The 13234-nt window shown below is 44.6% G+C and overlaps 1 protein-coding gene across 1 annotated transcript in view; it reads left to right on the top strand.

Annotated features, from left to right (window-relative positions):
* Nucleotides 1-7286: 7286 nt before the first annotated feature.
* Nucleotides 7287-13234, top strand: part of LOC105525847 — a 49585-nt gene continuing 43637 nt past the window's right edge. Inside the window, 2 exon segments of the mRNA XM_011961626.1 lie at nucleotides 7287-7627; nucleotides 7710-7892. Of these exon segments, the coding sequence (XP_011817016.1) occupies nucleotides 7287-7627; nucleotides 7710-7892 (524 nt within the window).

The raw sequence follows: 13234 nt of genomic DNA, 5'->3' as shown, positions 1-13234 counted from the left end.
GAGACGGGGTTTCACTGTGTTAGCCAGGATGGTCTCGATCTCCTGACCTCGTGATCTGCCTGCCTCAGCCTCCCAAAGTGCTGGGCCTAAGTGAGACACTATGCCCGGCCTAATTTTTTATATTTTTGATAGAGACGGGGTTTCGCCACGTTGGCCAGGCTGGTCTAACTCCTGATCTCAGGTGATCTGCCCACTTCAGCCTCCCAAAGTGCTGAGATTACAGGTGTGAGCCACCATGCCGGGCCAACATCATAAAGTACTCTTGTCTTGATTTCTTATTACTCATCTGGTTCTGTTTTTCCCTTCTTCATAATGCTATCAATCTTTTCTTATTGAGACTACCATCACCATCTTCCTAGTGCAAATTCCCAGAAAACTTCAAATTTGGGATTTTGTGTCCTAACTCCAGCTACCTTCTCCTTTCAAATAACCCTAAAAAGTACCAAAAAAAAAAAAAAAAAATCCTAAAACGCTGTTGGTATTTATTTCCTTGGTCAAGAATGACACTGGCTTCATATTACTTTTCCATGCTATATAGACACACAAACCTTGTGAACCTTCCACCGCCCCTTTGTTTTTGGTTGGTGCACCTACCTACAACCTAAGACACTCCTCGCTGTAGGATTTGGTCGAAATACAATTCAGGGTGTGGGATCGGCTGGGTGATCCATCACTGAGAAAGCATGCAACCCAGAAGCACAGGTAAATTAGTTCCCCATGGGGTGAGTCCTAGCCAGCTGGCAACCGAAAATAGGGGGAACAGACAGATAAATCATCCCTCCTTTCTCTCTGAAGTTTCTCCTCAAAATCCTTCCAGAAGACTCTCACATGCAAGTGACCTGCTATGTCTCTTCACAGCTCAAAGTGAAGCAGTAGCCAAGGATGTAACCTATTGTGTCTTCCTTTGCCTTACTTCCTTCTCTCCCTCACTTTCACTACCCCAGGTTTGTATCTTTCAAATAAAAAGGCAGCACCTTAATTGAGTTCTGCTTCCCAGAGGATGTGGGCTAAAACACACAACTTACCTCGGGTGAACCTTACAAGCTAAAAACCCTGTGAAGCAAATACAACAGAAAGCTATTAGGATCCCCATTTTATGAATGTGGAAACTGAGGCTCAACTAATACGCTTTTCCAAGGCGCACGGCATTCTAATTAGTCACCAAAATCTGCCAATTTTAATCTTTAAACATTTCTTCTGGCCGGGCGCGGTGGCTCATGCCTGTAATCCCAGCACTTTGGGAGGCTGAAGTGAGCGGATCACCTGAGGTCGGGAGTTCGAGGCCAGCCTGACCAACATGGAGAAACCCCGTCTCTACTAAAAATACAAAATTAGCCAGGCGTGGTGGCACATGCCTGTAATCCCAGCTACTAGGGAGGCTGAGGCAGGATAATCGCTTGAACCTAGGAGGCAGAGGTTGCGGTGAGCCGAGATCGCGCCATTGCACTCCAGCCTGGGTGACAGACAGACTCCGTTCCAAAAAAAAAAAAAATTCTCCCATTTGCCCCCCCTCCCCATCCTACCACTACCCTAAAGTAATAATAGTCAGCATTTAGAAAACACCAGGATGTGCTGGGAGGATCGCTTGAGGCCAGGAGTTCAAGACCAGTCTGGGCAAAATAGCAATACTCCATAACTACAAAACATTTAAAAATTATCTGGGTACAGGTTGGGCACGGTGGCTCACGCCTGTAATCCCAGCACTTTGGGAGGCCAAGGTGGGCGGATCACGAGGTCAGGAGATCGAGACCATCCTGGCTAACGTGGTGGAACCCCATGTCTACAAAAAATACAAAAAAATTAGCTGGGCATGGTGGTGGGCACCTGTAGTCTCAGCTACTTGGGAGGCTGAGGCAGGAGAATGGCATGAACCTGGGAGGCAGAGCTTGCAGTGAGCTGAGATCTCGCCACTGCACTCCAGCCTGGGCGACAGAGCGATATTCTGTCTCCAAAAAAAAAAAAAAAAATTATCTGGGTACAGTAGTACACATCTGTAGTCCTAACTACTCAAGAGTCTAAGGCAAGAGGATCGCTTGAGCCCAGGAGTTCACGGCTGCAGTGAGCTGTGATGGTGCCACTGCACTTCAACGTGGGTAACAGAGTGAGACCCTGTCTCAAAACAAAACAAAACAAAAAAACAAAAAAACTCAGGGCCTGAGATTATATCATTTAACCTGTTACTACATCTGTGAGGTAGACACTTTCATCATTCTCATTCTACATGCAGGAAAGCTGAAGTTTAAAAAAAAGGCTTCTTGAAATTTGCCCAATGTCACACAAATACCAAGTAGTACAGCTAGGATGAATCTGAACTATCTGATTTCAAACCCCTTACTCTTAATACTATCATTCCTCACCTGGCTCAGTTAAATATAAATCAGATCACACCATCATGCCCTTATTGAAAACGTCCACTGGCAATTCAAACTCCCTCCAGGGCCTATAATGCCCAACATACACCAAGTCCTAACACAACTGTGACTTCATCTCTTGCCATGCTGCCTTTGCTCACCAAGCTATAAATTATGTGTATTGGCTTTTTTGTTTTGTTTTCTGTTTGAGATAGGGTCTCACTGTCACCCAGGCTAGAGTACAGTGGCCCAATTATAGCTCACTGCAACCTTGAACTTCTGGGCTCAAGCCACCCTCCCACCTCAGACTCTGGAGTAGCGAGGACTTCAGGGTCATGCCACCATGCCTAGCTATTTTTTTTTATTTTTATTTTTTATGGAGATAAGTCTGGTTATGTTGCCTACGCTGGTCTTGAACTCCTGGCCTCAAGCGATTCTCCCACCTCAGCCTCCCACAGGTGTGAGCACCTCTGCCCAGCCTGAAACCATGTGTTGTCTCTTATTTGTCAGATACTGTTCTAGGGACTACAGCTAGAACACAACTAACACAGACAAAAGTCTGTATCCTCGGGGAGCTTGTATTCAACGGGTCAGCTTGATGTTCTTTAAACATTTTCCAAGCGAGGGTTCTGCACATTTGTATATGCGTTGCTCCTCTTACCTGGATCATTCTTCCCAACACAGATGGCTCTTTATCCTTAGGGTCTCTGTTTAAATGTCAACTCTAAGAAAGCCCTTCTCTAACTAATCTATCTGAAAAATAGGGCTTCTGCTTTCAGTCATCCTCTATTCTCTCTCTCTCTCTCTCTCTTTTTTTAGATGGTGTTTCGCTCTTGCTGCCCAGGCTGGAGTGCAATGGCACGATCTTGGCTCACTGCAACCTCTGCCTCCTAGGTTCAAGTGATTCTCCTGCCTCAGCCTCCCAAGTAGCTGGGAATACAGCTACTTTTGTATTTTAAGTCAAGACAGGGTTTCAACATGTTGGCCAGCCTGGTCTTGAACTCCTGACCTCAGGTGATCCGCCCACCTCAGCCTTCCAAAGTCCTGGGATTACAGGCGGAGCCACTGTGCCCAGCTCTCTTACTGATTTTTATTGTATTTATTTATTTATTTATTTTGAGATGGAGTCTGACTCTGTCGCCCAGGCTGGAGTGCAGTGGTGCGGTCTTGGCTCACTGCAAGCTTCGCCTCCTGGGTTCACGGGCTCCTGCCTCAGCCTCCTGAGTAGCTGGCACTACAGGTGCCTGCCACCACGCCCAGCTAATTTTTTTGTATTTTTAGTAGAGAAGGGGTCTCACTGTGTTAGCCAGGATGGTCTCGATCTCCTGACCTTGTGATCTGCCCACCTCGGCCTCCTAAAGTGCTGGGATTACAGGCGTGAGCCACTACACCCGGCCTTTTATTTTATTTTTTTGAGAGAGAGTCTCACTCTGTTGCCCAGACAGTGGCCTGATCATAGCTCACTGCAGCCTTTAACTCCTAGGTACAAGCAATCCTCCCACCTCAGCCTCCCTAGGAGCTGAGACTATGGGCATATACCACAATGTTTGGCTTTTTATTTTTTAGAGTCAGGGTTTTGTTTATGCTGCCCAGGATTGTCTCAAACTCCCAGCCTCAGGCAATCCTCCCACTTCAGCCTCTCAAAGTGCTAGGATTACAGGTGTAAGCAACTGTAGACAGCCTCTCTTCCTCATTTTTTTCTTCTCAGTATTTTTTTTTTTGAGACAGAGTCTCACTCTGTCACCCAGCCTGGAGTGCAGTGGTGCAATCTCAGCTCACTGCAACCTATGCCTCCAGGTTCAAGCAACTCTCCTGCCTCAGCCTCCTGACTAGCTGGGATTACAGGTGTGGGCCAGCATGCCCAGCTAATTTTTGTATTTTTAATAGAGATGGGGTTTCACCATGTTGGTCAGGCTGGTTTGGAACTCCTGACCTCAGGTGATCCGACCTCCTCAGCCTCCCAAAGTGCTGGGATTACAGGCGTGAATCACCACACTCGGCCTTCCTCAGAGTATCTATCACAACTTGAAATCATCTTATTTTTCATTTTGTTTACATGCTTATCTGTCCTTCATACTACATAAGCTCCAGAACAGAGACTCTGTTTTGTTCCTGCCCAGTTCCTTTTTTTTTTTTTTTTTTGAGACGGAGTTAGTGGCCGGATCTCAGCTCACTGCAAGCTCCGCCTCCCCGGTTTTATGCCATTCTCCTGCCTCAGCCTCCTGAGTAGCTGGGACTACAGGCGCCCGCCACCTCGCCCGGCTAGTTTTTGTATTTTTTAGTAGAGACGGGGTTTCACCGTGTTAGCCAGGATGGTCTCAGTCTCCTGACCTCGTGATCCGCCCGTCTCGGCCTCCCAAAGTGCTGGGATTACAGGCTTGAGCCACCGTGCCCGGCCCCTGCCCAGTTCCTAAAGTAGTACCTGGCAAAACAGGCCATCGGTGAATATTTACTGAATAAATTAATATCACAACATTAGCTCGTTGTGGTCTCTGGGCTTCCTGTCTTGCTTCATTTAAATCCACCATCTACAACAGTCAGTGTGATCAGATCACTCATCTTAAGTCCTTTCATGACCCTTTTTTCTTACCTGAAGAACACACACACACAAGACCCTCCATGACAAAGATACTGACCTCATGAGCTCAGAAAGGAAGCAGCATGTAAGACAGACTTTGAATGAATGGTGTTCAACAGACTGAGAAGAGAAAGGACATTAAGGCTCAGAAGCTCAAAAACCACAATGCTTTGCAACAGTAATTTATGATGTGAAGAGCTGGGTAGGTTGACATAGAAAAACCAGCTGGAAATAGATTTTGAAGATGCTCACAAACCACATTAAAGAGTGAGGACGGCCCGACGCGGTGGCTCACGCCTGTAATCCCAGTACTTTGGGAGGGCGAGATGGGAGGATCACAAGGTCAGGAAATCGAGACCATCTTGGCTACCACGTGAAATCCCGTCTCCACTAAAAAATACAAAAAAATTAGCCAGGCGTGGTGGTGGGTGCCTGTAGTCCCACTACTGGGGTGGCTGAGGCAGGAGACCACACGAACCTGGGAACCCAGGAGGCGGAGCTTACAGTGAGCCAAGATCCCGCCACTGCACTCCAGCCTGAGCAACAGAGGGAGACTCTCAAAAAAAAAAAAAAGGACTTAAAAGGAGAAAGAAAATATAATAAAAATTAAATAAAAAGAATGACTTGATGCCCAAAGCATGTACAGTCTTAGAAACTTTATAGGAAGGGGAATGATAGGATTCAATGAATGCCTTAGGGGATAAAAAAAAGGGGGGGGCAGGGTGACAGTGAGGAAAATGGATGGGATAGGAAGAGACAAGAGACAAACACCAGTGAGAAGACTACTCAATGCGACATAGATCATACTAAAAGATAAAGGCCAGAAACACAGCAGTTGAGATGGACATGAGCAGAAATTCAAAGGAGCCACATTAAACATTCATCTCTTTTATACAAATTTAACCTTCTATCTAAGCAGGAAGTTTCCTTCAACATGGCCTCTGAACTTAAACCAACGAAAAAAACAGTCCCCTAATCCCTGTGGACCTTATTCTTCAATTACACATATTACACAGCTCTTACTAAACAGGAGTGCAACTAGGATATGTCCGTCTCCTCCAACAGACTGAACTGCAGGTCTTCAAAGGCAGGGAGTGTGCCATATCTATTATTCAACACTCAATCTTTGCAAATGAATAAATGAACGAGTAGAAGACTTTATGACTAAGGATTTGAAAACTGAATAGGCTTTAGGTCTAACAAGGTGATTTCGGACAAGCGCAATGGTATGAGCAAGTAGGAATGGTAAATGTGGGGAACACAGACACCATTCTAAAATAAGGAGGAAGATGTTGGTCCCCTTGTCCAGACTTGGACAGGCCATGCCTTTTTCCTGTCTATGTCTTTTTCCTCTCCCTCATCTACCTTTCCCCATTCCATGTCTGCTCATTCCCTCACTTCTTTGAGATATCTGCTCAAATATCTCACCAGAGGCCTTCCCTGATCAACCTATCCAAAATTTCACAGTACATTCCTTATACCCTCTCTAGGCCTTTGCTCTGTTGTTTTTCTTCTTAGAAGATTATTGAAGAGATCCTCTAACGATTTTTATTCCTCTGTACCTAAAATAGAATTGGCTTACTTTAATTTCCAAGTAAAGTCCACTTGTCAGTTACTGTGATCAGAACCTACTAAAATCCACAGGACACTGAGATTTTAAACTAAATTCACTGCAAAAATTTTAAGTTCCATCACTTTTAAATTCTGTCACTTAAGTTCTTTCCAATAAAACCTGGATGCCACAAAGAATATTAATTTCTTGCGGGAAACATTCCGGACACGGTCAGTAAATAATTTTATATTCCTTAATGGGGAAGATTCTAGGAATGGGAGCAATAATCCATAAAGAAAACCATCGAGATTAAGTAACTTTGAGGAACTAGGGCAATTAAGTACCAAGCCCAAGATTTTACAAGCATAGACTGTAGAGAGGCAATATGCCTATTTAAATAAGTGGTTTACTTTGGGAAGCCGAGGCAGAAGGATCGCTTGAGCCCAGAAGTTCGAGATCAGCCTGGGCAACAGCGAGACCCCTACCCGTCTCTATTAAGGAAAAAAAAAGTGGTTTTTACAAAGTTAATTCCATAGGAGTCAATGACCAGAGGAAGCCACGTGTGGCCAAAAGAGCCCAGGTGAATCCCAGCCTGAGCCACGAGATACTATAGGCAGATGTGTGCTCCAGGGTGACTTTCTCTTGTCTGCTTTTCCCACGAAGAAGCGGAAAATTCTGCGAAGCGGCAAAATACACTTAAGCTTTTTGGGCCGGAGTTATTCTGGAGAGCAGGGCAAAGGCGGCCAGTAGCGACTTTATACTGCACTTGAGTAAAACAACTATTGGACCCGGGGCCCGAAGACTCATGTTAGCGACAGCCGAGATAGAGGATGGAGTAAAGAAATGCACGCCCAAATTCAAGTCGCCTTGTAGTCCCCACCCGGGGCCCCGCCGCCTCCGAGTTCAGGGTCCGCCCGGCCCCGCACGTCCCGCCGTCTCGTCGCTCGGGACACTGGCGTCCTACCTGCAGGCTTGTCTGCAGCCATCTTCCCGCTTCGGCTTGGGTTCTTCCCTGCAGGAGCGTGGCACTGACTCCCGCCGCCGGGCTGGCCTCTGTCCTGGACCTATGAGGACAACTCTGTGCCTATCCCGGGTCTGGGCCCCCAGGTTCCGGCTTGGGGAGTGGGCAGACGGCGGGCTGAGGAAGTGACGAGCGCTAGTTCGCGTCGTCTAGCAACAGCAACAGCTCCCCCACCCAGAGAGCGCCACAGCCTCCCGCCATCCACAGCTTCCGCCCCACGGCTTCCCGGTACCCACTACTTCCGGGGGTGGCAGCCTGCAGCTCCTGGAGCGCCGGCGTGGGAACTGCTGCTGGCCCCGCCCCACGCCGACGTCCCCTCCGCGCCCCGCCCCCGGCCGGACGTACTCTGGCTGGAACCTCTGCATGTTCGCAGGGCGGATACGGTGGGACGTAAGCACCTCTGTCCTTTGCTTATTCTGATTAAAATACCAAAGTGTCAGAGCTTTTGTCCCTCAGTGTCACATAAGATTACAATAATCACATCTGACATTTATGTGCTAAGCACTGATCCCTGCACTTGGTTTGTACTATCTCATGATTTCTTGCAACCCCGTGAGAGAGGCGCTGTTGAGGATCCCCGTTTAAAAAGAAAAGCTTTTTATTTTAGAATAGTTGTAGTTGTGCAGAAAAGTTGCAAAGATGACACCTGGAGTTCCTGTCTCCTCACCTAGTTTCTCCTATTATGAACATCTTAATTATTTTACTATGGTACGCTGATCACATCCAATAAACCATTTTGATTGGTGCATTGTTACTCACTAAACTACACATTTTATTCACATTTACCAGCTTTCTTTCAATGTCCTTTCTTTGTTGTTGTTCCAGGATCCTGTCCAGGACACCACACTGCATTTATTCATGATGTCTTCTTAGGCTATTTTTGGCTGTGGCAGTTTCTCAGAGTCTCCTTGTTTTTGATGACCTTGACAGTTTTGAAGAGTTACTCCTCGGATATTTGGTGGAATGTGCCTCAATTTGGGTTTGGCCAATGCTTTTCACATGGTTAGACTGGGGTTTTGGGTGTTTAGGAGGACGATCACAAGGTGACTGGCTATTCTCATCACATAGAATCAAGGGTACCTGCTCTCAAAATGACATCACTGATCATGTTAACCTTGATTACCTCTCTAAGGTAGTGCTTGCCAGTTTTCTCCACTGTGCAGTTACTCCTCCTACCCTTCCACACTACTTTGGAACCAAGTCAATAAATGCAACCCACACTCAAGGTGGGAAGGTGGGGTATTTAAGCTCAACCTCCTGCAGTGGGGAGTATGTACATAAATTATCTTCCCCCAGGGAAATTTGCCTCTTCTCCCTCATTTAGCTATTTGTGTCAGTATGGACTCATGGATGTTTATCTTATACTGGTTACATTCCAGCACTACATTATTATGTTGCTAAAATTGTCCCAGCTTTGTTAATTGGGAGATTTTTCAGGTTTATACCTGTTTTTTTCTTTTCTTTTTTAACTTTTGTTTTAAACTTTCTTCTAAAAAAGTATTTGTTTTTGGCCAGGCGCAGAGGCTCATGCCTGCAATCCCAGCACTTTGGGAGACCAAGACCAGTGGATGACTTGAGGTCAGGAGTTTGTGACCAGCCTGCCGAACATGGTGAAACCCCATCTCTACTAAAAATACAAAAATTAGCCGGGCATAGTGGTGTGCATCTGTAATCCAAGTTACTTGGGAGGCTGAAGCAGGAGAATCGCTTGAACCCAGGAGGCAGCGATTGCAGTGAGCCAAGATCGCCCCACTGCACTCCAGCCTGGGCAACAGAGTGAGACTCTGTCTCAAAAAAAAAAAAAAAGGTATTTGTTTTTTCTTAAACTTTTAAATTCAGGCTAACATACACAAAGAAAAGTGAATGAATCATAAGTACAGCTTATTGACTTTTCATCAACTTAACACATACATGTAACTAGCACCCAGAGAAAGGACAGAGCTTTACCTGTACCTGGGAGTTCCCCTCATGCCTCTTCCCATCTCTCCAGAAAGATAATCATTATGCTGACATTTAACACTATGGATTAGTTTCACCTGCTTTTACACTTCATGAATACACATTATACAATATATGTTTTAGGGTCTAGCTTCTTTTGCTCGATAGTATGAGATTAATTCACATTGTTGAGTGAGGTTGTATTTGTTTCTCATTGTTACATATATTATAATGTTACATTATGTGACTGTTCCTTAATTTATGTATTCATTTTGTTGTTGGGCATTTGGATATTATATCTATTTCAAATATGGCCAATATGAATACTCTAGTATGACTTTTGATGAATATGTGCCCACCATAAAAAGGCATACCTGGCCGAGTGCAGTGGCTCACGCCTGTAATCCCAGCACTAGGGGAGGCCGAGGCAGGCAGATTACCTGAGGTCAGGAGTTTGAGACTAATCTGGTCAACATGGTGAAACCCCACCTCTACTCAAAGAGGTACAAAAATTAACTGGACGTTATGACGGGTGCCTGTAATTCCAGCTACTTGGGAGGCTGAGGCAGAATTGCTTGAACCCGGCAGGTGGAGGTTGCAGTGAGCTGAGGTTGTGCCATTGCACTGCAGCCTGGCCAGCAAAAGCAAAACTCCATCTCAAAAATAAATATATACATAATAATAAATAAGTAATAAAAAGGCACACCTGAAGTGTAGTAGGGAGCCTCTTAATGAAAAGGAATTAGGAGGAACCTCTTATAGAATTTGGGCTTATGCTAATGGGATTGGGAAAGTAGGAGGCCAAATTTGAATTGGATGCTGTCAGGAAACAGGCAATTCAGTCTTGATTTTATCTAACCAGAAGGAGGAACAAAGCAAGCTACAGCTGTCACTGGTTAAAAAAAAAAACAAAAACAAAAAAAACCCAGAATTACTCATACTAGAAGAAGGGGATGTTTTCTCATTTTTGTGGTTGTTGAGGGCCTTGTTTCTGTCTTGTCCAAAACACGATCATGGTGAAACTGTCTATGGACATTGTTCATATTCTGTGAGTGCTGTTTGTGTCCGGTTGGGGACATTCTACTAACAGAACTTTTTTTTTTTTTTTTCTTAGTCCCCCTTTCACTTTCTCACATGTGGTCACATCTATGTTGGTTCTTGTCCCCCATTTCATAGATAGGGAAACTGATGCACAGGTGTTAATCCACTTTCCCAAGCCACAAGACTGGTAAATGGCTATTACCTTAACCATTACATTCTAGACTCTAGGATTTGCTATTATATTGAAGATATTTGGGCTCTCTTCCCTCCACTTTCAATATCAGCAGCTTTCCCTTTTATCACAATCAGGCTGACATCAATGACGGAGAATTAATTCAGGAGTGGGAGTTGGAAAAACTCAGTAGGACTTTGCTCTGTCATAAACTATGGTGAGTCACTTTGCCTCTAGCTAATAATGATACCACTATCCATTCACAGTACTTTAGACTGTATGTGGTTGGTAGGTTTGTTTGTGTGTTTTGAGACAGGTTTCGCCCAGGCAGTAGTGCAGTGGTGTAATCATGGCTCACTCCAGCCTCTAACTCTCAGTTTCAGGTGATTCTCCCACCTTAGCCTCCCAAGTAGCTGGGACTACAGGTACACGCCACCATGCCTGACTAATTTTTTGTATTTTTGTTATTTTTAATTTTTTTTATTTTTAAAATATTTATTTATTTATTTTAAGATGGAATTTCTCTCTTGTCATCCAGGCTGGAGTGCAATGGCGTGATCTTGGCTCACTGCAACCTCTGTCTCCTGGGTTCAAGCAATTTTCCTGCCTCAGTCTCCTGAGTAGCTGGGATTACAGGTGCAAACCACAATGCCTGGCTAATTTTTGTCACCACATTGGCCAGGCTGGTGTCGAACTCCTGACATCAGGTGAACCACCCACCTCAGCCTCTCAAAGGGCTGTGATTACAGGCATGAGCCACCTCGCCTGGCCTGATTTTTTGTATTTTTGGTAGAGACCGGGTTTTGCCATGTTGCCCAGGCTGTTCTCAAACTCCTGGGCTCAGGTGATACACTCACCTCGGTCTCCCAAAGTGCTGGGATTATAGGCGTTAGCCACTGTGCCTGGCCTATATGTGATTCTTACCGCTTGTGGAAGACTGCCTCCAGAGAATCATACAATATGTGACCTTTTACGTCTAGCTTCTTGGTTGACAGCTCTTACCATCCCAATATGCACATGCTGCTCCTCCCATCCATCAGGAGGTTGAGTCGAACCCAATGTATAACATGGTGACTATAGTTAATAATAATATATTGTAAGGTTGGGTATGGTGATTTACACCTATAATCCCAGCACTTTGGGAAACTGAGGCAGGTGGATCACTTGAGCCCAGGAGTTTGAGACCAGCCTGGGAAACATAGTGAAACCCAGTCTCTACAAAAAATACAAAAATTAGCCAGATGTGGTGGCCTGCACCTGTAGTCCCAGCCACTTGGGAGGCTGAGGTGGGAGGATTGCTTGAGCCTAGGAGGCAGAGGTTGCACTCCAGCCTGGGCAACAAAGCAAGATCCTGTTTCAATAATAATAATAATAATGTATATGTGGAGTCTTCAAAAAGTTCATGGAAAATATGTATTATGAAAAAACTATGCATGGATTTCAAACTCTTTTTGCACCACAATAAACTCATACTAACTTATTATAACATGTCAAAACAGGATCCAGTTTGAGGCACTAAGAAAGATAAGACGTCAGTTTGAAAAGAGCCCCTTTCAGAGCAATATGAATTCTGCTAAAATTGAAGCAAGAACAAACACCAAATTTATGATAAAGCTTGGATGGAAGAATGGTGAAATAATGTATCCTTTATAAAAGGTTTATAAAGAGAATGCCCCCCCCAAATCAGTAGTTTACAAATGCATAACTCGTTTTAAGAAGGGATGAGATGACCAGGTGCAGTGGCTCATGCCTATAATCCCAACACTTTGGAAGGCCAAGGTGGGTGGCTAAAATGATGAAACCTTGACTCTACTGAAAAAACACGAAAATTAGCCAGGCATGGTGGGGCGTGCCATTAGTCCCAGCTACTCAGGAGGCTGAGGCAGGGGCATTGCTTGAACCTACCCAGGAGGTGGAGCTGCAGTGAGCCAAGATCTTGCTACTGAACTCCAGCCTGGGTGACAGAGTGAGATTCCATCTTAAAAAAAAAAAAAGAAGAAGAAGAATAGATGAGACAATGTTGAAGACGAAGTGCCAAGTGGCAGATCATCCACGTCAATTTTCAAGGAAAAAATATATCTTGGTTTGTGCCATAATTGAGTAAGATGGACAATTAACAGCAGAAACAATAGCTAATACCACAGACATCTCAGTTGGTTCAGCTTACACAAGTCTGACTAAAAAATTAAAGTTGAGCAAAATTTCCATTAGTTACTCAAACAGTTGCCCGCTGATCAACTGTAGACAAGCAAAGATTTCAATGGAAATTTTAAACAAATGGGATCGAAATTCTTAAGCATTTCTTCTAGGAATTGTAATAGAAAATGAAACATGGCTTTACCAGTATAGTTTTGAAGACAAAGCATAATCAAAGCAATGACTACCAAGAGGTGGGAGGGGTCTAGTCAAAGCAAAAGCACACCAATCAAGATCAAAGATCATGGCAACAGTTATTGGGGGTGTTCAACTCATTTTGCTTCTTGACTTTCTGGGAGGGCCAAAGAATAATAACATCTGCTTATTATGAGAGTGTTTTAAGAAAGTTAGCTAAAGATTTAGAAAAAAAAAAAAAATCCCGGGC

This window comes from Colobus angolensis, unplaced genomic scaffold (genome assembly GCF_000951035.1).
Source record: "Colobus angolensis palliatus isolate OR3802 unplaced genomic scaffold, Cang.pa_1.0 Scaffold56, whole genome shotgun sequence".
Classification (NCBI taxonomy): Eukaryota; Metazoa; Chordata; class Mammalia; order Primates; family Cercopithecidae; genus Colobus; species Colobus angolensis.
Note: the sequence above shows the minus strand (reverse complement) of the source record. Positions and strands in the feature narration are given on the sequence as shown.